The sequence below is a fragment of the Stigmatopora argus genome, chromosome 9 (assembly GCF_051989625.1).
Source record: "Stigmatopora argus isolate UIUO_Sarg chromosome 9, RoL_Sarg_1.0, whole genome shotgun sequence".
Lineage (NCBI taxonomy): Eukaryota > Metazoa > Chordata > Actinopteri > Syngnathiformes > Syngnathidae > Stigmatopora > Stigmatopora argus.
This window is the reverse complement of record NC_135395.1, coordinates 17,206,348-17,230,086: the sequence shown is the minus strand read 5'-3', so window position 1 is coordinate 17,230,086 and position 23,739 is coordinate 17,206,348. Positions and strand designations below refer to the sequence as shown.

The 23,739-nt window shown below is 41.5% G+C and overlaps 1 protein-coding gene and 1 long non-coding RNA gene across 3 annotated transcripts in view; one reads left to right on the top strand and one right to left on the bottom strand.

Moving 5' to 3' along the window:
* Positions 1-22,192, bottom strand: part of ccdc88b (coiled-coil domain containing 88B) — a 52,975-nt gene extending 30,783 nt beyond the window's left edge. For both annotated transcript variants that reach the window (XM_077609633.1, XM_077609634.1), the window contains exons 1-14: positions 21,981-22,192; positions 21,405-21,553; positions 19,471-19,579; positions 12,883-12,952; positions 12,701-12,759; positions 11,943-12,026; positions 10,485-10,625; positions 9,918-10,051; positions 9,192-9,273; positions 8,215-8,373; positions 5,767-5,913; positions 2,390-2,576; positions 2,081-2,196; positions 292-897 (exon numbers count right to left, since the gene is read on the bottom strand). In XM_077609633.1, coding sequence (XP_077465759.1) covers positions 292-897; positions 2,081-2,196; positions 2,390-2,576; positions 5,767-5,913; positions 8,215-8,373; positions 9,192-9,273; positions 9,918-10,051; positions 10,485-10,625; positions 11,943-12,026; positions 12,701-12,759; positions 12,883-12,952; positions 19,471-19,579; positions 21,405-21,553; positions 21,981-22,043 — 2,106 coding nt within the window. In that variant the 5' untranslated portion in view covers positions 22,044-22,192. The remainder of the gene's footprint in view (positions 1-291; positions 898-2,080; positions 2,197-2,389; positions 2,577-5,766; positions 5,914-8,214; positions 8,374-9,191; positions 9,274-9,917; positions 10,052-10,484; positions 10,626-11,942; positions 12,027-12,700; positions 12,760-12,882; positions 12,953-19,470; positions 19,580-21,404; positions 21,554-21,980) is intronic.
* The window catches only part of LOC144082476 (uncharacterized), a 64,846-nt gene that overhangs the window by 19,285 nt on the left and 21,822 nt on the right, over positions 1-23,739 (top strand). The window contains exons 4-10 of the long non-coding RNA XR_013303258.1: positions 2,099-2,245; positions 2,340-2,461; positions 3,686-3,752; positions 5,818-5,946; positions 10,491-10,685; positions 12,686-12,778; positions 15,329-15,455. This is a non-coding gene — a long non-coding RNA (uncharacterized LOC144082476). The remainder of the gene's footprint in view (positions 1-2,098; positions 2,246-2,339; positions 2,462-3,685; positions 3,753-5,817; positions 5,947-10,490; positions 10,686-12,685; positions 12,779-15,328; positions 15,456-23,739) is intronic.

Here is a 23,739-nt window from a genome sequence, read left to right as displayed (position 1 = left end):
TGAAATCCCAACGCTTTGTGATTGTTATTTAAGATTTAAATGTCAAATGCAAAATGTTAAATCTTTTTCCGAACATTTTTGAATATCCTGGTGTACAAGTACTGTGAATACCACATGTTTTTTTCATGACCAATAACCACTTTAACTCTGGAAGACTTGTTAAATGGAGTCCATCTGCCCATTTGTCATCCCCCAAAACACGCCACACGCTCTCCCAATGGCTATTATTACCTCCATCAATCTGAAATCCAATCTCGCATCCCTTCCCCCCCACTCCCCCGCCCCGCGTACCTGAATCTGCCTGCGGGCCTCGCCGAGATTCTCCGCCGCGTTCCTCAGGCGCCGCAGTTCCATCTCCAGGAGCGCCAGGCGCCCCTCGGCCTCCCGCGTCTTCCTGTCCTGCTCCCCCAGCCGGGTTCGCAGATCCCGGACCTCCTGGGTCTGCCTGTCGGCTTCTTCCCGGAGACACCCGGCGAGAGCTGTGTCTTGACTTCCTTCGGTCTGGAGGTCGAATAGTCCTGGTTCCGGCGTATTTAGCTCCTGGGCGTCCCTGTGGTCCCCCTCGGCCTCTTCCCTCCTTTTGGCCTGGATCTCCTCGCGTTGTGCTTGGACTTTGCCTCCTTGAACGTGGAGAACCTCTTCCCCAACCCCTGCTTCTCTCTGGGTCACCACCACTTCCTGCCCGCGCTCCATCTCCTCCGCGAACCTCACCATTCCTTCCCCTTGGCCCCTGGAGGATTGGGATCCCCGGACGTCCCCCTCTTCCTTCTCCCCGTCTTCCCTCGGCGAGGGTTCCACCCCCGCATGGTCCCGCTTGTCTTGGGCGTGCCTGAGCTTAGCCGTTAGCTCTTCCAAGCGGTGCTTCAAAGTGGCATTTTCATTCTTCAAGTTGTGAAACTGGAAAAGAAAACAAGATCCAAGCAGAGAACTTTTAATTGTCATTGTTTTTTTTGTTTTTTTTTCTTGCGGCAATCTCGGAAGAATTCAAACACTTTTGACATTTACAAAAAGCATTTTACAGTAGCTTCCAAGTCACGTCGATCTTTTTTGGCATGTCATTAAAGTAATGGTCAATGGAGCTCTGGTAACCATGGAAACGAGAAGGTACGTGGAATAAAAATGCGTGGACGAGCACACGCGATGTATCCTGTTAAGTGGCGAGGAGGCCAAAGCAATACTTATCTACCCTTTAGTGCACAATTTTATTACCGTACATATAATTTGCAAATAAATTGTCTCCGCCCCTTTCCTGTATGCGTGGCCCAGAATGCCCAATTTGGATTTTTAGTTTCTCCCAAGGATCAGCTCCGTGAGTGGTCAACGCATCCGCTTCACAGTTATGCGATCGATGGTTCAATCCCAGGTTCGGGGCTTCCTTTGCATGCTCTCCCTGGGCTTGCGTGGGTTTTCTCCGGGTGCTCCGCTTTCCTCCCACACTCCCAAATCGTGTATATTTGGCTGGTTGAACACTCAAAATTGATTGGTTGTCCGCCTCCTCGTGCCCTACGATTGGCTGGCCACCAATTCAGGTTGCCCGAGGTCAGCTGGGATAGGCTCCAGCACCCCCCACAAGCCTGTGGTTGAGAAAATTAATGAATGGTTTTTACTTTCCCCTTTTTCCATCGCTTTCCTCCGTGACCGGACGTTTGGCCGCCCGGACCCAAACGTGCGGCGACCAAACGTCCGGCGACCAAACAAGGTAAAACAACACGGTCTACGCATCAATAAAAGCCAACAATGGCTCTGAGCAGTTTCACTGAGCCGACATGTGAGTGTATAAGAGTTTGTATGTACATGCGTTGTCCCTTTAAGAAGCTACGTCAGTCCGGGTCTTAACAAGTTCTCCAACAAAAAACAATAAAATCCGGGAAATTTGGAGCTTTTCTTTAGCCTAATAATTCATAGGGCATTAAGTATGACTAAATAATAATTCGCAGTTTGTATTTAGGGAATTTGAGGAACAATTTTAAATGGTAATTATCAATAACCTTCCGGGCGACCAAACGTCCAAGTACCCTTTCCTCTCATTCCCCGACTTTAGTGAAAGAGACGTTAAAAGTCAACGCAATTGACCTCTGACCTCTCGCTGTGCTTGCAGCTCCTCCAATCGTCTCCTGAGGCTGGCGTTCTCCTGCTCGGCTCCCAGCAGTCTCAGCGCGGATGCCTCGCCGACTTCCACACTCAAAGGCCTCTGGTCTAAATACATCAAGAGCAAACGGCTAAAAAGCACCATAAAAGAGCAAACGTGGGGAAAAAGTGGAGAAAGCTAAATCCGATGGATATTATGCCATTTTCTACGCATTGATGGATAACCTCACGTATTTCTTTCCTCTTATCAGTTAATTAAAATGTCTTAAATGACAAGGTGCGGAGATGCAGGCACGCTGACCAATCAGATCGCTCAACTCTTCGTCTGAGTCGGCCTCCGAGGGGAGGAAGCGGTGATGAGCCATGGGCGCAGGTATTCCGCCTTCGCCACCGCCTTCGCCGCCGCCGCCGCACTGCCGTAGGTCCGCCTCCAGGCTCATGTTCAGCTCCAGTAGCTCGTCCACCCGCTGCCTCTCGGTGTCGCGCTCCTGCGGACGCCAAACACACATTTATCACCCGTGAAATAGCGCGTGAGGGAAATGTATTTACTTTAAAAGGGGAGTTTTTGTTTTGTTTTGAAAATCGGGCATAGCCATCCAAACACAATCCTTAGATTTGTCGTTACAACTAGTGCCAATTCAAAGAATAAGGAAGGCGGTGGTGCTTGAAAATGTTAATGTTTAACTTTAAATGTAATTATTTTTGCGGATTGAGTATTAACATTGCAATTAGATTTGAGCAAAAAAAAAGATTAAATGTGAATTGAATTAAATTGAATGCTTTTATTCTCATTCTATAAGTATCATTAGATTTAAAGCTTTGCCACAAGTGCACAAATAACAAAAATAAAAGACCAATAAATAATTAATGAATAATAATAATAATAAATAATCAATACATAAATACTAATAAATAATAATAAATAATCAATACACAAATATTCCTAAATAATACATAAATAAGTAGGGAAGTACACAAATAACAACAAACAAACAGACCAATAAATAATTAATACATAATAATAAATAATCAATACATAAATACTAATAAATAATGATAAATAATCAATACATAAATACTAATAAATAATAAATTACTAAGTAGGGAAGTGCACTAATAACAACAAACAAACAGACCAATAAATAATAACAAATAATCAATATTTAAATGCTAATAAATAATAAATAAATAAGTAGTGAAGTGCACAAATGACAACAACCAAAGAAACACACATAAATAATCAATACATGATTGATAAATAATCAATAAATAAGTAGGAGTTACTTTAGTAGTAACTGAAATATACTTGATAAATGCACCGCAATAGATTTTAAAAAGTTAGTTTGAACATTTAACTCATTTATTACCCAAGACTGGACTAAAGAAAGAAAAAGGAGAGAAACTAACTTTTTTTTCTAATCTTTCTTCAAGTCCTGTGTCATCATGTGACATGATATTTAGTATTAAATGTGTTAGGGATTGGTTTTGTTGTTGTTTTTTCCTTCTGTGATTGCCCATTGAGTTCACCTGCTGTATTTCTTGCTTGCTATCTCAGGTGTTTTTGATTGTATTGTCACTCCAATGTTTGTCCTTTTAGAATCAGCATGTTTGTTATTCTCGGTCGGATCGTCTGAGTTTGTCGTCCTGACGTCGTCGTGCTCCTCGTAAGTACGTTTACTTTTGCTCGTAGTTACATTGTTTACTTTTCCTTGAGTTTTGCATTTCCTGTTTATTTTTAGCAAAGTTTTCCTTCATAAACCAAAGTCAAATCCATACTTCCCTGCGATTGGCTCCTAGCACACATCACCAAACTTAACAAAATAAGTTAATTCAGTCGTCCTTTGGAGCCCACGTACTACTTTTTAAGAATCAGAATTTGCATTTAATCATTTAAAAAACGATCCGCACTGTGCTGTGAAAGTCATTCTCCATCATAACAAATAGATATTCATTTTTTTTATGATTGCTTGTCCTCGTTGCTAACCGTTTGCGGGGTAACAAATGGCCATTCAAAGTCAAATTTACACTTTTCATGCTTACGTGCGTGTTTTTCAGAATGTGGGAGGAAATGAAATATTAAATGTCTCTCGCCAGGCTGCTGACAAAGTGTGTATGCAAACAATTAAACTAAAATAGATTGCACTCTAAACAATTGGACATTACATATTTATGAATTATATACTGTAATTCCCATGCAGCAGAAATTAGAAGCACACCGAGCCATTATGTAAAAAAAAAAAAACATTCATCGATTATTCCGACCTTACGACACACGCTTGGAAACAAATGCTAATGAATGTTGTGCGTGCGCGAAAGGTCGCCATTTCACAAGGGCGACCTTCAATCATGGCCGTGTTGACGAGCATTTAATCAGCACGGCAATTCGGAACCTGAACATTTGGACAAAATAAATAACAAATGATTTTAGGAGAACCGATGCCATGGTTACCGTAAAAGACTCGACATGACGGAGGATTTGTTGATTAATGTAGCATCATTTTGTAAATATAATAACTGGTTTTGCAGCGACTTGGTGTGCATCGTTACCATGATGGAAGAAAAAACGTGTTTTTGCATGTGAAAATCCCAATCAATACCCCAAAAATGTATTAAAATAGGCTGAAAAATTACTATATTCAACTTTTGTCCGCCCAATTTGGATAAAGCGATCGCAACGTTATAAAAGCATGATTTCAACGAGGCCGAATAAAAGAATTAATCGCTTTTTCAGTTGAACTGCGTCAAAATAAGGTTGCAAAAAATGTTGAAATAATACATTTTGCATAAATACAGCGAATATTTTAGGTTTTTTTTGTTGGATATTTACCATTTTATTATTTCAAGGTTTGTCTCAATAGTGTTCAAAAAAATCTATTTTTCCATTACACTTATTGATCATTTTTACATCCCTAATTAGTACAGCATCAATATTGATTACTCATTACAACACACATTAGTGCTCAGATACACGAGTAAAAAGCTATAAAATCCAAAACACGTGTTCTATTGGCTGTAGACAAAACAAAAATGTCACTCCTAAATTTCAAGATTTGAGTAATGTAGAAACATCTTATGACCCAATATTTTCATATAATATTTATTTTCCATTCGTTTTACATGTATCGGCATGTCCTGACTATTTCCCAACTATAGGAATTAATATGTATATTTATTGTAGATAAACAAAAACCAACACATGTAATTTTTAAATTGTAATATAAAAATCTTATATTTATTAGTCGTGACAAGCATCCTATCAGGATATGAATTTAACCCTTTCAGGGACCGTGACATGAATCGACCAATTCTCTTATTTACAGTAATCCCTCGAATATCGCGGATTCACGACATCACAGATTTTTTTCTGCGGGATTTTTATTTTTTTGTAGATATAATTTATTTATTTATTTTAAATAAGGGTGACCCTACTTTCGTTTATCACAGCCACGTCTGGTCTACATTATCCGCGATAATCGAGGGATTACTGTATAACGTATTGTTGACAGTTGAGCATACTTTGGTTTATTTTGAAAAACAGAAGTAGATTATTACTACCTTCTGCGACTTGATTTAACTGAATATCATTTTTTTTAAATAAAAATGCTTTCGGCTCAACTGTCCTCCAGTCCCAGAACGACTATAATAAAGTACTTTGTGTGTGTGTGTGTGTGTACTCACGGCTTCCACGTCCATAATGCGCTGACGCAGCAAATGTGCGTCCCTCTCCAGGTCCCTGAACGCGGAGCATCGGGCCCTGGCGTCGGCCAGCTGTTCTTCTAAAAGATCCTTGGTCTCCTGCAGAGCTACGCAAAGCTGTTGCTGCTCCTGCCAGTGGAAAAGATGACGTTCTATTCAATGGTAGGAAACAGTCGCTTCATCTTAATAGTAATGTGATGCAATTTTTCCTCATTGTCGTGTGATTGGTTAGGCTTACATGATTGAATGCATTTGTATTTGTAGTTATTTAAAAATAATTTAAAAAAAATATGAATTCAATCATTTTGCCGCTCCATCAATAATACTATGGGTGTGTCCTAATTTTTTATAGGATGCAATTAGTCATCCACTTTGTAACGAGTTTAGCTGGTGTTGGACTGTCAAAATAATTACAATATTCATTCAATTATTTTCCATGTCGCTATCCTCCCAAGCGTCAAGGGGGTGCTGGAGCTTATCCAAGCCCACTTTGGGCAGTAGCTGGAGGACATCCTGAATCAGTGGCCAGCCAATCGCATGGCGCCAGGAGACAAAGGACAATCAATCACAGCTAGGGGCAATTTAGAGTCTTCAATCAGCTTATCGTGTTTGTTTTTTGGACGTGGGAGTAAACTGGAGTACCTGGAAAAAACCCACACCAGCCCAGGGGGAACATGCAGAGTTAGGACCCGGCTGGTATCGAACCCTCGACCCCAGGACTGTGAGGCGGACATGGTAACCACTCACCAACATGCCCCCTAATAACAATATTAACCCACAGTAAGATGCCCAATGATAGTTTTGACTATATCGACCTATAATTGTTGAATATATGGAATGGCCTGGCCGATCACAGTTCTTGCGATATTGACTGATTGTCCAGCCATTTTGTTTTTTAGGGCGTGATGAATTCAAAGCGTGACATCAACGCTCACTCATTCGTGCCGCCGTGTTCTCTCACGCCTCAGTTAGCGAAGCGGCTCTCCGCGGGAGGCGGGCCTCACGCACATCCACACAGATGGCGTGGAGGATCATGGCGAGCGGGAGGACCGCATATTTGGCTTCCGTTGGGTCCAAGTGACTACGGGACCGCTATTTGCTGAGACAGACAGATATGATCCATTTACTATTTGTTGTGGAAGACAGATGGCTCGTAGAATGGCAAATCTTCACGACCTTCCCATGTTTCCGCCACCATTCATTTATACGTTGTGATATTATGCCAGCGGGGGTGTAAAAATCAACAATTCTGCCGTTGGATCCTTCCCAGCGAAAAACCTCGACAAGTATCGGAATCCCACCCAGATATTTGAGTTTTAACTCGGTCGCTCCAGGCAGATGTACTAAGCGCGTTCCCTACCGTGCCGACTGCGCTCATATCGTTCAACGTCAGTCTTTTGGACGAGCGCTGTCTTTTTAAAAGAACGGAATTTTGGTGCAATCTTCAACGTTTCAGTTTACTCCTGTGGAGAAGCAATCCTGAAGAGAAACATGGAGGAAAGTCATCCTTTGAGCTCATCTGGGCCGCCGGGGCGAGGCTAGGAAGAATATTTTGCCAGCGCTCGACTTAAAGCGCAGCCAAATAAATCTCATGTGTGACTAATAGCTCTTCCAAGCAAACATTCCCCGCCGCAGTTGTCCGTGGATTGAAACAATGTGTGACCGGACGTTTCGTCAAAAGACGTTTGGTCGACCGGACGTTTGGTCGACCGGACGTTTGGTAGAACGGACGTTTGGTAGAATGGACGTTTGGTAGAACGGACATTTGGTCGCCGGGTTCACTCAGTGTCAAATTATGACAGAGAGTTTACTGTTGATATTTTGATATTAGATGTTTAGATATTAAACTCACTCTCTCTCTCATGATTATGATTTTGAGAGCTGGTTTCAACAGTAACAACCCGGCGACCAAACGTCCGTTCTACCAAACGTCCGTTCTACCAAACGTCCGTTCGACCAAACGTCCGTTCGACCAAACGTCCGTTCGACCAAACGTCCGTTCGACCAAACGTCCGTTCTACCAAACGTCCGTTCTACCAAACGTCCGTTCTACCAAACGTCCGTTCTACCAAACGTCCGTTCTACCAAACATACGGTCCACCAAACGTCCGTTCTACCAAACGTCCGTTCTACCAAACGTCCGATCTACCAAACGTCCGTTCTACCAAACGTCCGTTCTACCAAACGTCCGTTCTACCAAACGTCCGTTCTACCAAACGTCCGTTCTACCAAACGTCCGTTCTACCAAACGTCCGGTCGACCAAACGTCCGGTCGACCAAACGTCCGGTCGACCAAACGTCCGGTCGACCAAACGTCTTTCGACGAAATGTCCGAGTACCGTTGTTCGTGGATTGAATTCTGCCACCAAACAAGCCCTTCGGTGAAAATGCGTGGTACGCTGCGAAGTGTGTTTGCGTGAGTGCGTTTACCTTGAGCCAAGTGCGTGTGGCCTCCAGGCCGCGTAGTCGCTGTTTACAGCTCTGGAGCTCGTTTTGGAGCGGCTCGACCCGAGCGGCTTTCTCCCGGGTGCAATCCAGCTCGTCCCGCAGAGCGCCGAGGCCCCTCGACTCGTTCCGCAGGGAGCGATTCTGCGGATGGGCGAGGACGGGCAGAACGGAGAAAGGGAAATGTTGAACTCAGAATTCAACTAAACCAGACCTGACTAGGGTTCACAGTCAAGATGGACTCACGGAACCATTTAAAAAACATTTATACACCCCTTAAAGTTTTGTAGGGTTGTGCGTTTATGGCTATCATCCTATCATTTAATTAGTGTAAAAACTCGTGATAGTTGCACTTGAAATCAGGAAAATGACCATGATCGGATTGGATTGGATAACTTAATTGCATGTCACTTTTTTTGTGATGGTAAATTGGAAATTTCTTAAAGTCAATTACACCCGAGATCCACCTCTTAACAATTTTTTTTGTAAAAAAGAAAAACAGCAGGAATTTCATTCTTTCCCCCCCTCTCACCCAGTGCTGTTTATTTTTTATTTATTTTTATAGACAGCCTGACACAGAAAAGGCAGAAAAGTTAGAAGTGACCCAGCTCAATCATTATTTTTCCTGCCATGCGTGTAAACACATTGACTTCTGAAATGAAGTTCAAGTGCATCTTGCCTCAAACTTGTGACTCCAGAACCTTTGTATTGTTGTCTGTAATGCTTGTAAAGCATGATTTATGGGTGTATGTGTGTGGATGTTAAGATTCTCTCGCTACGTTTGTCCAAACCGTGCAATGTATAGAGTTGAAATTTTTTGGGTGACCAGAAATAGCTGTCGGATCCTAATAGAATTTCTTTACCTTCAAGTGTGTAAACTATTTTTCAAACGAGATAAAAATAAAAGTACTTTTCCGTGAAATTCTGACGTAGGAAATGGGCTAGCGGCGTCGCGCACCAACCTCTTTCTGAAGCTTTTTGAGCTCCTCCTCCATCATCTGAATCTCCTGCTTGTAGTCTAATAACTGATCCCCTTTATCGTCCCTAAAAAAAATAGACAAAGTGAAGCGGTCACTTTTTTTTCCGCTGATGTCTCCCGCACTTTGGGAAGAATGATGAAAGTGACAAGTGAAAAAGGAAGGCAGAGTGCGTGACCAATTCCAGTAAGTGAAGTTAGTGGCGCAGTGGATGGGAATCGGTGATGTAAGTAACAAGAAGATGAATAAATAAGCCTCCGCTAATGGACACATTACCCTTTTTCAAGGGGTAATTAATTTGAACTGCAGTCAACCTTGATCAATGAGAGCAGCCATGTTGGCTTGCTGCCCATAATTTTTATTTTTTTTTTATTTTTGGGGGGTGAAAATGTAAAAGCTTGGTTGCTGCATTCTGTTGTCAATATCATTTTTGTTTTTTATACTAAATTCCTGTTTTGGAGAGGGATGCAGACCCTGCAAGTGCATCTGTTTATGTACGTGTATATGTTAACACACACTCACTCACTTACAGTTGCTGTTGTCCTGCTGCCCATAGTTTTTTTGTGAAAATGTAAAAGCTTGGTTGGTGCATTCTGTTGTCAACATTATTTTTATTTTTTATAGTAAATTCCCGTTTTGGTGAGGTATGCAGATTCTGCAAGTGTATCTGTTTATGTACGTGTATATGTTAACACTCACTCACACACTTACAGTTGCTGTTTGAGGCGGCGCACTTTGGCCTTGCTGTCGACCAGCTGAAGCGCCAGACCTTGGGGGAGCTCGCCCGGGGGTGGCAGGGGGGAGTCGGAATGCGCCTCCCGCTCACGACACAACTCCGCGATGCGCTGCGTGGGGTGGGGGGGGGTCGGCAGAAGAGTTCACGGGGACAAGGCAGCAAGTGAGTGTGAGAAATGGAGTGTGTGCTCCTCAACACAAAGAACGTGTGTTACTGCCATTTTCATCTTTGATTTATTTATGTTATCTTCTACAAACCAGAATTAAGGACAGCATTTGATCAATGTAGCCTTTTCCTATCGTGCTTAACATGGAGCCACATGTGGCTCTTTTCATGGGTGCTTATGACTCTCCGCTAAATTGTGAGGTAAAATATGGAAACCGCCCCAATAGGAGCATCACGTCGGCACTCTGGCGCCGATACGACCTAAATATATATTTTTTTGTTAGATTCTTCTGCAGGCATATTCTGATTTATTACCAACAGCAATATGTGATTTTTTTGTGTGTATTTGCAGTGTGATTTATGCGATGTTTGCCTACCTGTAGGTGCGTGTCTCTCTGGGCCAGGATGCTTTGAATGTGTTTGGCCATGAGACCAAAGACCACCTTGAGGTCGGTGTCTTGCACCTCCTGCAGCTCCTCCCAGCGGAGTGGCAGAACCGAGCGGGGGTCCTGAGTCACCTGCAGCAAAGTCACGTTGATGAGCGGAGCTAATTCTTTATTGAGGGGTGCCAAGGCCAAGTAAGAGTAATCTTTTCTATATTTATAAAAAAATAAATAAAAAAAACATGTACTGTATTCTCTGGGCTATAAGTCGCACTTTTTCTCATAGCTTGGCTGGGCCTGCGATGTTGTTTTTTTCTGAAAAATGCTTATCTTAACACGAACAAGTTAGACACAAAGAGCCCAAATTTGAAACTATGTGAGTCAAAAAGGCCACACCTTATGCCAGAAGCAGCATAAAAAAAATCCAATCTGTCAAATTATTTTTGAAATATAATTTATAATTTATTTTTAATAGGCTCTGATGAATTTGTGTTTTAAAAGAGAATAAAAAATAAGAGGAACATGAAACGAGGCAAAAAGCTACAATATATACAAAACATGATCAGAAGCAAAGAGCCTAATATGGCTCGAGAGCCGCGTGTTCACCACCCCTCTCTTAACAGATGCCTATTTAGCTTGTTATTCCCCATTTTACAATTCTTATTTTAAATTGTGTGTTCTTGGTTTCCGGTCAAATTGCTCTACCAAAAAAATGCAACTTATACTGTGGCTATTATTTTTTTCGCGCGTAGTGGTTCACCCGCCTGACTTGGACGCGGGCTCGATTCCCGTAGGTGACGACAGTATACTTGCGACTATGTCTCTCCGTGTTCCCTTGCGTTGATTGGCTCCGGTAACCCTTACGAGGACGAATGAATGAATATTTATTTCCTCTTCATTGTGTATTCTTTAGCTTATTGTCCGAAAAATAGTACATTACGTCCATAAATGGCGCGCTGGTGCACGTCGACGCAACAATCGGGAGAGGCCCGCCACGCTACGTCCTCAGGTGGACGTTATTAGCAGCCAGTGGGGGTGCATCCGTCTCCACGGGGAAGACACCTCCTCACCACTCTGATTTATGAGGCACAAAAAAAAGCCCAGAGAGGAAAATACTCCTGGGCGACGTGCTGTTGCGAGTAATTCAGTCCTGCTGCCCTGCAACATGCCGTCTCTCTAATCTGGGCAATTCTTCATGGGGTGTATTTTTTTTATGTGTTTAATTGTCATTTATGCCTTGTAGAAAGGAACAGTTTGACAGAAAATCAGAGTAGGCGGAGACGTTGGGTACAGGAGGTCCTTTTCAGAAGAAAAAAAGAGAATAGCTCCTTTTTTTACGCTATGCTCAAATGAGAAAGAAAAAAATCCCAGTGGAAAAAAACTCCTTGAACTGAGGTCACTTTGTGAATAATATTATAGTCCTTGCAAGGTTCTGCGTGCACCTGAACACACCTGTTGAATGCAGATGGCGAGCTCAGCTTGTGTGTGAATGTCCATTGACTGGATTTGCTGAATGAACGTCTCTTTGTGTTCGCACTGCAGACAAAAAAAATGGGATAAATCAGCCGCTATGTCGTTAGAAGGGAAGGACACACTTTTGTGGCGGTGTCCAAAACTCTCTTAACAAATGAATCAAACTGCTGGATCTGATTAGTTTTTATGCGCCGAGCGTTCTACATAAAGTGATGATGTGAGATACTTTGTAACAATATGAATTTAGGACAGCAAACTCCCAAAATGGAGCTGCTATAAAAATAAAAGGCTCAAAACTTAAGCTTAAAATCTTCCTCTGGGGTTACTTTACCGAATTGGATCAATTGGACTTGGCTTGGATTTTTTTCCCGCTATGTTTTATCAACTATAAAAGCACTAAATACTGTTTTAATCCAATTGAACTCCTCGCCAGTCAAAAACGAAACTTATTCGTGCATTCGCCCTTCCCAGTCCTAAATGGATTGGACATCTAGTGCCATCAATGCCACTGAAAGATGAGTATCCAGTCATCTTAAGTGAATTGGACATCTATCGTTGTCAATGGCAGCGAATGGGTTAATTTTGCGTCCCTTCCTTGTCATTTTAGGGTATTAGTGTCTCATTTTCGGTACATTTGGGCTCATTTTCTATTGATTTTTTTAGGAGCTGCTTCTTGTTCATTGGTCACTTTCTGTTGATTTTTGTTTCCTTGGCATTTTCAGGCCGTAACATCTCACCTGCACGGCGCATCCGAGAAGGAGGAGCAGTAAACGCCTCAGTTCCTCCACGGCCGCCTCTGAACACACAAATATTCAGTAAGTATAGCCGTCGTCGCCGACGCTTAGCGCGGAAAACGGCGGGCGAATGAAATCGATCGTCGAGACCGCTTCAAAGACCGAATCGCACATTTGTTAACTACCTGTGAAAGAGTCTTGGCCCAAGATGGCCACATTTGGCAGAGGCATCAATATCAATTGTTGCAGGTCCTCCTGTAAAAAAAATAAAAAAAATAATCATTATAATAATATATTCATTCATTCATTTTCTGGGCCGCAATCGCAGGGCACAAAGAAACGAACAACCAATCACAGTTAGTGGCAATTTAGCATACAATTAGCCTAGCTTCCATGTTTATGGGATGGTGGATGAAACCAGAGTGCCCGGGGAAATCCCACGCAAGCCCAGGGACAACATGCAAACTAACTACCACTCGGGATCGAACCCACGACCCCAGAACTCTGAGACCAACGCGCAAACCACTTACCCAACGCGCAAACCACTTACCCAACGCGCAAACCACTTACCCACCGCGTCGCCCATAATAATATAATATGTATAAAAAAAACACACACACAAAAAACAATCAACAGTTATGACTGTGCAAATACATCATCTGAAGAGAATTAAAAATCATTTCATTAAAATCAGTTTACAGTCAAATTCCTAGTGAAGAAAGGCCAGGAGCAAGTTTAATTTTTTATTTTTTATTTTTGTCCTCTTGCTAATATGACATTATAACTATCATTATCATTTGCGTGCAGCAAGTGTTACGCTCCCTCAGTTCTACACCCGTATCAGCTGTGATCGTGAAAACATGTACCGTAAACATAGGTGGACGCTATCTTGGAACAACCAGCATGTGACCAATGTTCAACCCCCGGTTCCCACGGTTGCGAGCAAACCCGTTTGTGTTCACAAATATTCACCAGGAAGAGAAAGAAAAAGAAAAAGAGCCTTCCTAACCACGACTTGAACAAATATCATCAAATTCGGATTCATGTTGAATCCAAGTGGACCATGTCAAATATCGCCTGTCCAAAAATCTGTGCTTTCTGGCACCAACTGTATCAGCCTTTGGTTTTTTTTGGGGTTTTTTAAATCTCCCCACAAGACAAGACAAGCAAATATGATGGCTTCTTCCACGCTGCCAATTTCCCATGTCCAGAGCAGGCGCTTGAGTGGTGAGGACCAAACAATTTTCCTGCTAATCAAAAAATCTTTATTGTGGCCCAGCCACACACTGACTTTGGCTTGGCGCTCCACCACCTGTTCGCATTTTCCTGCTGTATCCATGGACACACAAGCGGCAGAGTGCCGGGGGGGGGGGGTTGGTGGTGGTGGTGGGTGGTCTCCCAATTAGAGTTCACTTTGCCTCATCCTAAATGCGCTCTCCTGGAAAGGCTATGCGTGGAGAGCGCGGATCCTTTTGTTTGCCGCCAACCTGAGGTTTTTGCTTTTTTTGATGACTGGTGAGCGAGTCATAGGCTATGAAGTTTAATAATTGGTCTATATATCTGCGACAAATATGTCACACTGATCAATTTTTACACTTAAGGATTTTTTAAAGAAAAACATTGGATCGTGGAACACTCGCAAAAACGTTGTTTGCCATCATTTAAGATTTTAGTGGTGTTTTTTCTTTTTTTTGGGGGGGGGGTGAGATTAGATTAGATTAGACCTTTATTTCATCCCGTTTTCGGGAAATTCCCTTGGTTGCAGTAGCGAGCACAGACACAGAAGACATTGTAGACCTAGGTTAAATGTGTATGTTTATTTTGGACCAAATTTGGGAAATTGACTCATTTACAAGAACTTCTTTGCATTCCGTGATAGTTTTAAGAATATTCCTGGTCAGGTCTGCGGCTCCCCCCCCTTTCTTACCCTGATTGGCTGATTTAAAAGGGGGAAAATCAGGAAATTTAATATACATCTATACTCTTCATTTTAATTTGATCCTAAAACAGAAAGTCAGCACTCATGATTTACTTTCCCGGGTCACACAGTTTAGTTTTTTATGTTTATTTTGGACCAAATCTGGGAAATTGACCAATTTACAAGAATTTATTAGCATTCTGTCATAGTTTCAAGAATATTCCTGGTGAGGTCTGCGGCTCCCCCCCTTTCTTACCCTGATTGGTATGATTTTCCCCTCCTTTTTTTGACATTATGTCCACAAAGAAGAAGGCTGGGTCTGAAACACCAAAATCCAACCGTCTCGTTCATCGCCAACCTAAATTTGGTTTAGATTAGAACTTTATTTCATCCCGTATTCGGGGAAATGTCTTGGTTGCAGTAGCAAGACAGTAGCAAGCACAGACACAGAAGACATTGTAGACCTAGGTAAGAAACCGGAGCCACACACAAGAAGTCCACAAGGTGGGGACCTTCTGCAGACTGAGACTGAGGTTACCACACAGTCCCTCAGTAGTCTGGAGGTTTTAAAGATGGGGGTCACACAGACCGACAGTCAAAGTCAAGCAACTTGTAGGAAATAAGGACAGTAATGTAACGAATTGGGTCGCACGTACGCTTCACGTTGCAATGTTAATATATTGATTGCGCTGTTTTCTGTGCTGTCCTTAAAGGCACCGCAACGTCTGACTGGCGTGCGAGAGGGAGATGGCGAGCTGCATTTATTGTCGTCTGCTGCGACCTAGAGTCGCCGTGTTCCGAATAAACCATTGACAACCCTAACTCCAGCGTCCAATCGTGGTAAGTACATCTCTTATTAATACGTTACGGCAAGGGTGTCAGACTCGGGTTGGTTTGCGGGCCGCATTAACGTCAACTCGGTTTCATGTGGGCCGGACCATTTTAGATATAATATTTTTTTTTAAATGGTTATAAATGGATTAAAAGAACTGGATTAAAAGCCCTGAATATTCAGTTTTTTATAGAGCTAAAACAATGTTTATTTTAGCTTTTTTTAAATATATTTTTAGATTTTACAAAATGATTTTTGAACTAAAAACACAGAAAAAATTGATTAAAAAATGACAATTATTGATTTAAAAGGGGGAAAATCTGGAAATTTAATATACATCTATAATCTTCATTTTAATTTCATCCTAAAACAGAAAGTCGGCACTCATGATTGACTTTCTCGGGCCGCACAAAATGATGCGGTGGGCCAGATTTGGCCCCCGGGCCGCCACTTTGACACCTGTGCTTTACGGTTTGATACTCGGTAAATTTCATCTTCAAGACGGTCGCCAAGTGTTTAGACTCTCGAGGTTAGCAAAACGCTATGCTAGTATGATTAATAACAGATGACCGTTTCACGGTGCAAAAAATCGGCGTCCCAATTTGGCAACACGGCCAATACGCCGCTTATTCCACAGATTAGCGGCGTCGTTCAATTATCTGTTCTTCCGCTACACGCCAACTTCCGTCGGTCTGTTTTTCCAGCAAAAGTGGCGTGTTTTTCATGGCAAAGGAAGAGGGAATTACTCTTGATCTCTCGACAAATCTGCCTCTGAAAATAATCAAGCGCTTTAATGTTCGGCAATCGGGAAGCGCCGTTTTGCACCCGGCTTCTGGCTGGACTAGCCAAGAGAATTAAAATCCATCTGCAACATTATGATTTCCATATTTATAGTCCTCTGCTTGGCTTCCGACGAACTGTGAGCTGTCAAGAAATGATGCCAAATTTCCGCTGTAGTTTATCCAACTTAATTAACTTGTCACTTTGGATGCTCGATAGTTTTATTGTTGGGGACATTGGCGACGCCTCCATTTTGTTTCTGGGTATGCTGAAGGATTGCTTTTTTTTTTTATTGAGAGGGAGGGGATTCAAGACTGGTTTGTTTTACAGGGGCAAGGTGTCGAGGGTTGTATTCCGATTAGACAGCAGATGTTGAATATTTTTCATAAATGTATTCATCTTTGGCCTCAAAGGTACGTCCTGGGAATTTAAATCCTGTAATACCTCGTTTATGCGGGTTCATGGGTTCCACCACCTAGGTGAATAATCGTGATGTAGTTTTAATGGTGTGTTTCATATTATTTGTACTTTTAAAACCCTTTGAAGACGGGGGGGGGCAGGAGCCTATCACAGCTGACTCCAAATTAGTAGCCAGCCAATCGCAGGGCACAATCAGCCAATCAATCATAGCTAAGGGCAATTTAGGGTGTCCAATCAGCCTACCGTGCATGTTTTTGGAATGTGGGAGGAAACTGGAGTACCCGGATAAAACCCACGCAGGCCCGGGGAGAACAGGCAAACTCCACACAGGCGGACCGGTACTCGGTCGTTTGGTCGCCGGTCTTTTGGTCGCCCGGAAGGTTATTGATAATTACCATTTAAATTGTTGCTCAAATTCCCTAAATACAAACTGTGAAGTACTATTTAGTCATACTTAATGCCCTAGTAATTATTAGGCTAAAGAAAAGCTCCAAATTTCCTGGACTTGTATTGTTTTTTGTTGGAGAACTTGTTAAGACCCTGACTGACGTAGCTTCTTAAAGGGACAACACGTACATACAAACTCTTCTACACTCACAGGTCGGATCAGTGAAACTGCTCAGGGCCATTGTTGGCTTTTATTGATGCGTAGACCGTGTTGTTTTACCTTGTTTGGTCGCCGGTCTTTTGGTCGCCCGTTGTTTGGGTCCGGGCGACCAAAATACCGCGACCAAAAGACCGGCGACTAAACGATCGCACACGGGTGGACCGGCCTGGATTTGAACCCAGGTCCCCCACTGTGAGTCCAAGGCCCTAACCACTCATTCGCCAGGCCGCCCTCAAGTTATCTCACGCTACAAAAACCTCACGTTAATCCAGTCGTGACTCCTTCTGGTCTGAGGTTTCGAGGACTCGAGCGACGCCTTCAAAATGGGGAAGCGAAACCTCAAAGACGCGCGTGTTTGACGAGCGACTCCACCTGACGAGTGGGGACCTTCTTTCACGTGTCAATCCGCACTGAGAGAACCCGGTGGGCAATTTCCTCAAATGACACCAACGCGGGCGATAACGTGACTCGGCCGTTCCTCGCCTCAACTTCTCCCCGGCGCCAACGACGACGGCTCGGTTAAAGAAAATCGTCCAATTTGCCGGATAATAAAGGAAGGAAATATTCCGTTTCATCTTCCTGTTGGTGCGAATCAGCCGCCATCCCCCGAGTGCACTTTCAACTATTTACAATATCCTTGGGAGGAACGCTCTTGTAGTGAGACTAATAGTTGCCTCACTTTTGCGTTTTGTTCTCCGTTTTTTTTGCTTCTTTCCGCGGGAAACGTCTTCCTTCAACCCGCTTTTTCTTCCCCGTAGCCTTGAGTTAGGTTTTAGCGGAACGACGTGTCTGCCTTTTAACAGGCTTTTCTATTTATAATGAGCTGGAAGTTGTTTCGGTACGTGCGCTAAAATAGCCCTTGTACCTCTATTTCATCTTGGAGTTCTTTTACGGAGCTGGCTTTTAGGCATAGCGGGTCTTGAGGGGTGTTATTGGTTGGATTTTTTGGAATAAATTACCCATTGTTTGCCACTTTATGGTCTGTGGAAAGTGAAAAGGAAGGTATTGTTGGATTGACAGCCCAGTAATGAAATGCTGAATTTCAACGATTAGAAAATTGCAGAAGACCCGAGGCTTGGTGATTGCCCAGAAAAACTCTTCCGTGACGTCTAAATAATAAATCAAACTGTTTCTTAGGTTGACAGCACAATTGTTCGCGTTTGTGGGGGGAAATATTTATACAGTCGAGGTTGATATTGATAGTGTTAAGCATGTAAAAGTGTTTTTTTGGGACAGTGTTGACGTAAAGCGACAACAGTTTAGTTCATATTTGTTACGATATCAACTTGAGGTGAATTACGAAACACAAAATGATACTCCAGAATTAATTCACAAAACAATCCTAAAATAAAAAAATATATTCCAAAAAAAGAAAATATTTTAAAGAAAAATCCCAAAAGAAAAACCTGCTTAAAAACATTTTTCCATACCAAATACGTTAGTCTAAAATGCCCCAAAAATGCATTTTTTTTTCACTTATTCTCTGCAATCACCAAGAAATTTCATTTAACTTGAATTGAATTCAATATATTTTCATATAAAGCTAACGTTTGTACAGATTTGCTATCCTGTAACGTGATCATGCCAAATATTGTAAATATCAAATAAGTTAACTTATTCATTTTTATCCCTCTTATTGACAACGATGTAGCACAAGGGTGTCAGACTCGGGTTTGTTCGCGGGCCGCTTTAACGTCAACTTGATTTTCATGCGGGCCGGACCATTTTAGATATAATATTTTGTTTTTTTTTAATAAATGGATTAAAAGAACTGGATTAAAAGCCCTGAATATTCCGTTTTTTATAAATCTAAAACAATGTGTATTTTAGCTTTTTTTAAAAATATTTTTAGATTTTACAAAATGATTTTTGAACTAAAAACACAGAAAAAAATGGATTAAAAAATTACAATTACTGATTTAAAAGGGGGAAAATCAGGAAATTTAATGTACATCTATACTCTTCATTTTAATTTGATCCTAAAACAGAAAGTCGGCACTCATGATTGACTTTCCCGGGCCACACAAAATGATGCGGTGGGCCAGATTTGGCCCCCGGGCCGCCACTTTGACACATGTGATGTAGCAGAAAATGTTTAAAAAAAAAGAATTTTTGTTTTTCTGAAATTTTTTAAGCCAATTACGATAGGAATCTCACCCTCCTCTGTCATAATTCACTCTTCAATATTTCAAAATACGTAGCATCTGGCGTCCTACCTGGTAAAAAGCTCGAAGGTGTCGATTTAAGATGGAAAAGTTCTGTATTCTCTGCGTGTAGTCATCGGTCTCATTGTCGTACAACCTCTCCACCCTTGGATTGGGGTCTCTGGACACACAAACACACACACACACACACACACACACACACACACAGAAATGTATCTACTGCAAATGGCGCCCCCAGATGAAAAAAAAAGACAAATCCGCATGCAGTGTTGGAATCCGAATCCTTTTTAATGAGGCCTCCACGCCGCCCGCGAGAATCCAGGCGCAATTAGCCGTTAAAATAACGGCGGTTAAGTCGGGCCAAATGAATCCGCCCGAGCGCTGACCAAAAATCCCGCCCGCATACGCGGCGGCGGCCCCAGACGTGGTTAAAAATGAAGACGGCGAGACGCAATTCAGCCGAGGCCGCGGAGTACGCGGAACTCATTTCATGTTTGGCTGGATATTTGTGGCAAACACGAATAGAACGCCCGTGAACGCCATTCATCAATGTGACGGTAGAACAATGGCAGCATTAGGAACGGGAGTGTGATAAATGTACGATTAAGTTCACGCTAGACCGTAAAAATTAATTTGGATGAAGTCTTGTGGTCGATTCAATTTTATGTGTTTGCAATGTGAATCATTATAGAGATGAATTTCACTCTTTCACATCAAATTGATGTCAAACATTGGATATTGGCCCTCTAAAAACCTCACATATAAACGTTTTATCTATATATTATTTATTATAATTTAATGTTATTATGTATCTGTTTTATTTATAGATTATATTTAGATATTATTATGCCTGTAACATATGCCTGATATTTAATAAATAGACTTCTTGATATTGTATTTTCCTACAGGCGCCAAAACATCTAGTAATAATTTTTGATAGTTGTGGCCGTGTCTAGTCTGTATTATCTGCAAAAAACAAGGGATGAGTGTACTTTTTTTTGTATAGGCGGGAAAACGTAGTACGGTATGTAGTAATAACAGGCGTGATCCTACTTTGCGGTTTTTCTGTATTGTATGTAGTAATATTTTTCAATAGTTGCGACTATCTCTGGTCTACATTATCTGCAAAAAACAAGGGATGAGTGTACTTTTTTTGTATAGGCGTGAAAACGTAGAACGGTATTGTAGTAATAATAGGGGTGATCCTACTTTGCGGTTTTTCTGTATTGTATGGAGTAATATTTTTCAATATTTGCGGCTATCTCTGGTCTACATTATCTGCAAAAAACAAGGGATGAGTGTACTTTTTTTTGTATAGGCGCGAAAACATAGTACAGTATGTAGTAATAATAGGGGTGATCCTACTTTGCGGTTTTTCGGTATTGTATGGAGTAATAATTTTCAATAGTTGCGGCCGTGTCTGGTCTACATTATCTGCAAAAAAACAAGGGATGAGTGTACTTTTTTGCGTAGGTGCGAAAACGTAGTACGGTATGTAGTAATAATAGGCGCAAAAATGTAGTACAGTGTGTAGTAATAATAGGGGTGATCCTACTTTGCGTTTTTTTATTATTGCGGCCATCTCTGTTCTATATTATCCGCGAAAAACGAGGGATTTGTGTACTTTTATTTTTGTTTAGGTGCGAAAACATGTAGCATGGGATTAATAATAGGGCTGATCCTACTTTGGGGTTTTTGATTTTTGCGACCATGTCTGGTGTATGTTACTCGCGATATTCGAGGGATTACTGTATTTGTGCACTTTGTGGTGAAGTTTTAAATCTCATTATACTTGTATAATGACCATAAAAGCATTGAATTGAAGTCAATTCAACTGTTTACATTTAGTACATTCCTTCTGATAGGGTGCATTCGAGCCTTGAACTTTAGAACTGTGAGGCACTCATGCTAAACACTTTTCCAATGTGCTGCTCCATCGTATGTAGATTAACACATAGATTGATTACTGTAAAAAAAAGACTTACATGATCCTCATGACTTGATTTAGGAAAACCCCATTGGTAAGTCTGAGGTAAGCGTCTCGGGAATTGTGGGAAACGGGGTTCACATCAATGTACTGGTTTTGGGGTGGGAAAGCGTTCTCCGTCTCTGCCATCTTCTCAAAGAGCTGAACCTATCCAAAAAGCAAAAGTTGTTGTTGTCTCAAAAAGATCGGTCGCTCCCGGGCTGTAAAATTTAGATCCAACATTGAGGGGAGAAAAAAATAATAATAAATTGTGCATGAAACGGCTAAGGCAAATTTAACCAAATTTTTTTTTTTTAAAAGGAAGCCGACCAAGGACGTAGAAGTATTGGGCCTAAAAAAAAAAACACTTAACTCAAGGCAAAGGAAGCTTCAAAAAAGAAGAAGTTGGCTCAACAGAACAAAACAAAACTCATTTCATTACCATTAATGGATCAGAATTGGCTAGATTATGGCGATAATACACCAAAAGCCATGTGAGATTTTCTGTTTTTTTTAACAGCACTGTCCCCCCCCCCCCAAAAAAAAGCAATGACCTTTTCTGTGGGCCCCGAGTGATAAATGTGAAGCGACATACCCAGTGCACCAACGCACTCTCCATGAATTCTTCTATGTTGTCCATCACGCCGGCGGAGTCCATTGTCTGGCCACAATAGATGAGCGGCGCTCCAACAGTCAGGCAGATGATTAACAAACAATATCAGTGCTTTAATGTAGTCAATCTGGCAGAGTCCATCTTCTGTCAAGTGAAGTGCTTTGACATTTTACTGAAAATCCGGCCCCCCCGCCTTCACCCCCCTCACCGCCGTCTCTTCCTCTGTGAACGTGACGCCCTGTTTCGTTGCAAAACCACACCGGAATTGTCAAAAAGCTCGGGTTGCATTCGTGAGCCACCATTCTTTTTTTTTTTCCACGCCCGTTTTTTCTGAATGTTGACACATGTCATATGATTATTTGATAAATCATGTGCTGAGGCCTTATTTCTAAAGCATTCCTATCCAATTGATCCATCATTTTTATGCTTGTGCTTGTGCCTTATTCGTTTTACAGCGTACCAGGCAGGATTTGGATGTTAAAATGAATATGATTCATAATTATCCCGAGGAGTTGCATTCATTTTTGGGCTTTTCAAACCGAGGTTGGGCTGAATAATATGTAAAGTCTGACGTTTCAGCTCCTGAAACTCCATTTACACTTGGTGCGTTGGGGCCCTCTTGTGGCTACAAAAAGATTGCATTGATTTGGGTTATTTATCTTTTCATTCAGAACATGCATGCTGCAAAATATTCGTAACTATTCCTCCTTTTATTATTGACTATATACTATACTTTTATGACTTATTTAATGTGTCCCTCATGAAGCTTAACTTTGACAGAGTCAACAAAACTAGTCTATTTTTGGTTCGTTTAAATGTTATTATGTGAGGTTACTGTGGTGGATGTCCATTTTATTTATGATCCCAATTTAGTTTTGCAGAAAAACAAAACAGGCAACACTAGGGGCTTCTCAGTAATATGCTCTCCATTGCTTGCTATATTTGAATATTATTTTCAAATCATCTGCCCGTCTGAATTCCATTTTTTTTTTAAATCTTAAATTTGCTTAACATCCTTCCACCCATGAATTAACATGACAATGTAAAAGCCAATATTTATAAATATGATATCTAAACCCCTACAAATTCCAAATTCCCACATCTTTCCAGTCCCTAAATCAAGGGTGTCAAACTCGGGTTGGTTCGCGTACCACATTAACGTCAACTTGATTTCATGCAGGCCGGACCATTTTAGATATAATATTGAGATTTTTTTATATAAATGGATTAAAAGAACTGGATTAAAATCCCTGAATATTCAGTTTTTTTATAGATCTAAAACAATGTTTATTTTATCTTTTTTTATATATTTTTAGATTTTACAAAATGATTTTTGAACTAAAAACACAGAAAAAATTGATTAAAAATGACAATTATTGATTTAAAAGGGTGAAAATCAGGAAATTTAATATACATCTATACTCTTCATTTGAATTTGATCCTAAAACAGAAAGTCGGCACTCATGATTTACTGTCCCGGGCCACACAAAATGATGCGGCGGGCCAGATTTGGCCCCCGGGCCGCCACTTTGACACCTATGCCCTAAATGATCCATATAACCAAACCTTATCAATTGTAAGACTTTTAAGGAAAGAGGAGCACACACACTTGGAACTTTCCGACATCTCATTTCAACCATTCTCATACTTTATTTGCATTTTGAACCATTTTTCTTCATTCAAAAAGGGGGAGAAGAAAAAAAAAATCATCACTCTGCCATCGTGTGTTGCTGTGTGTGCA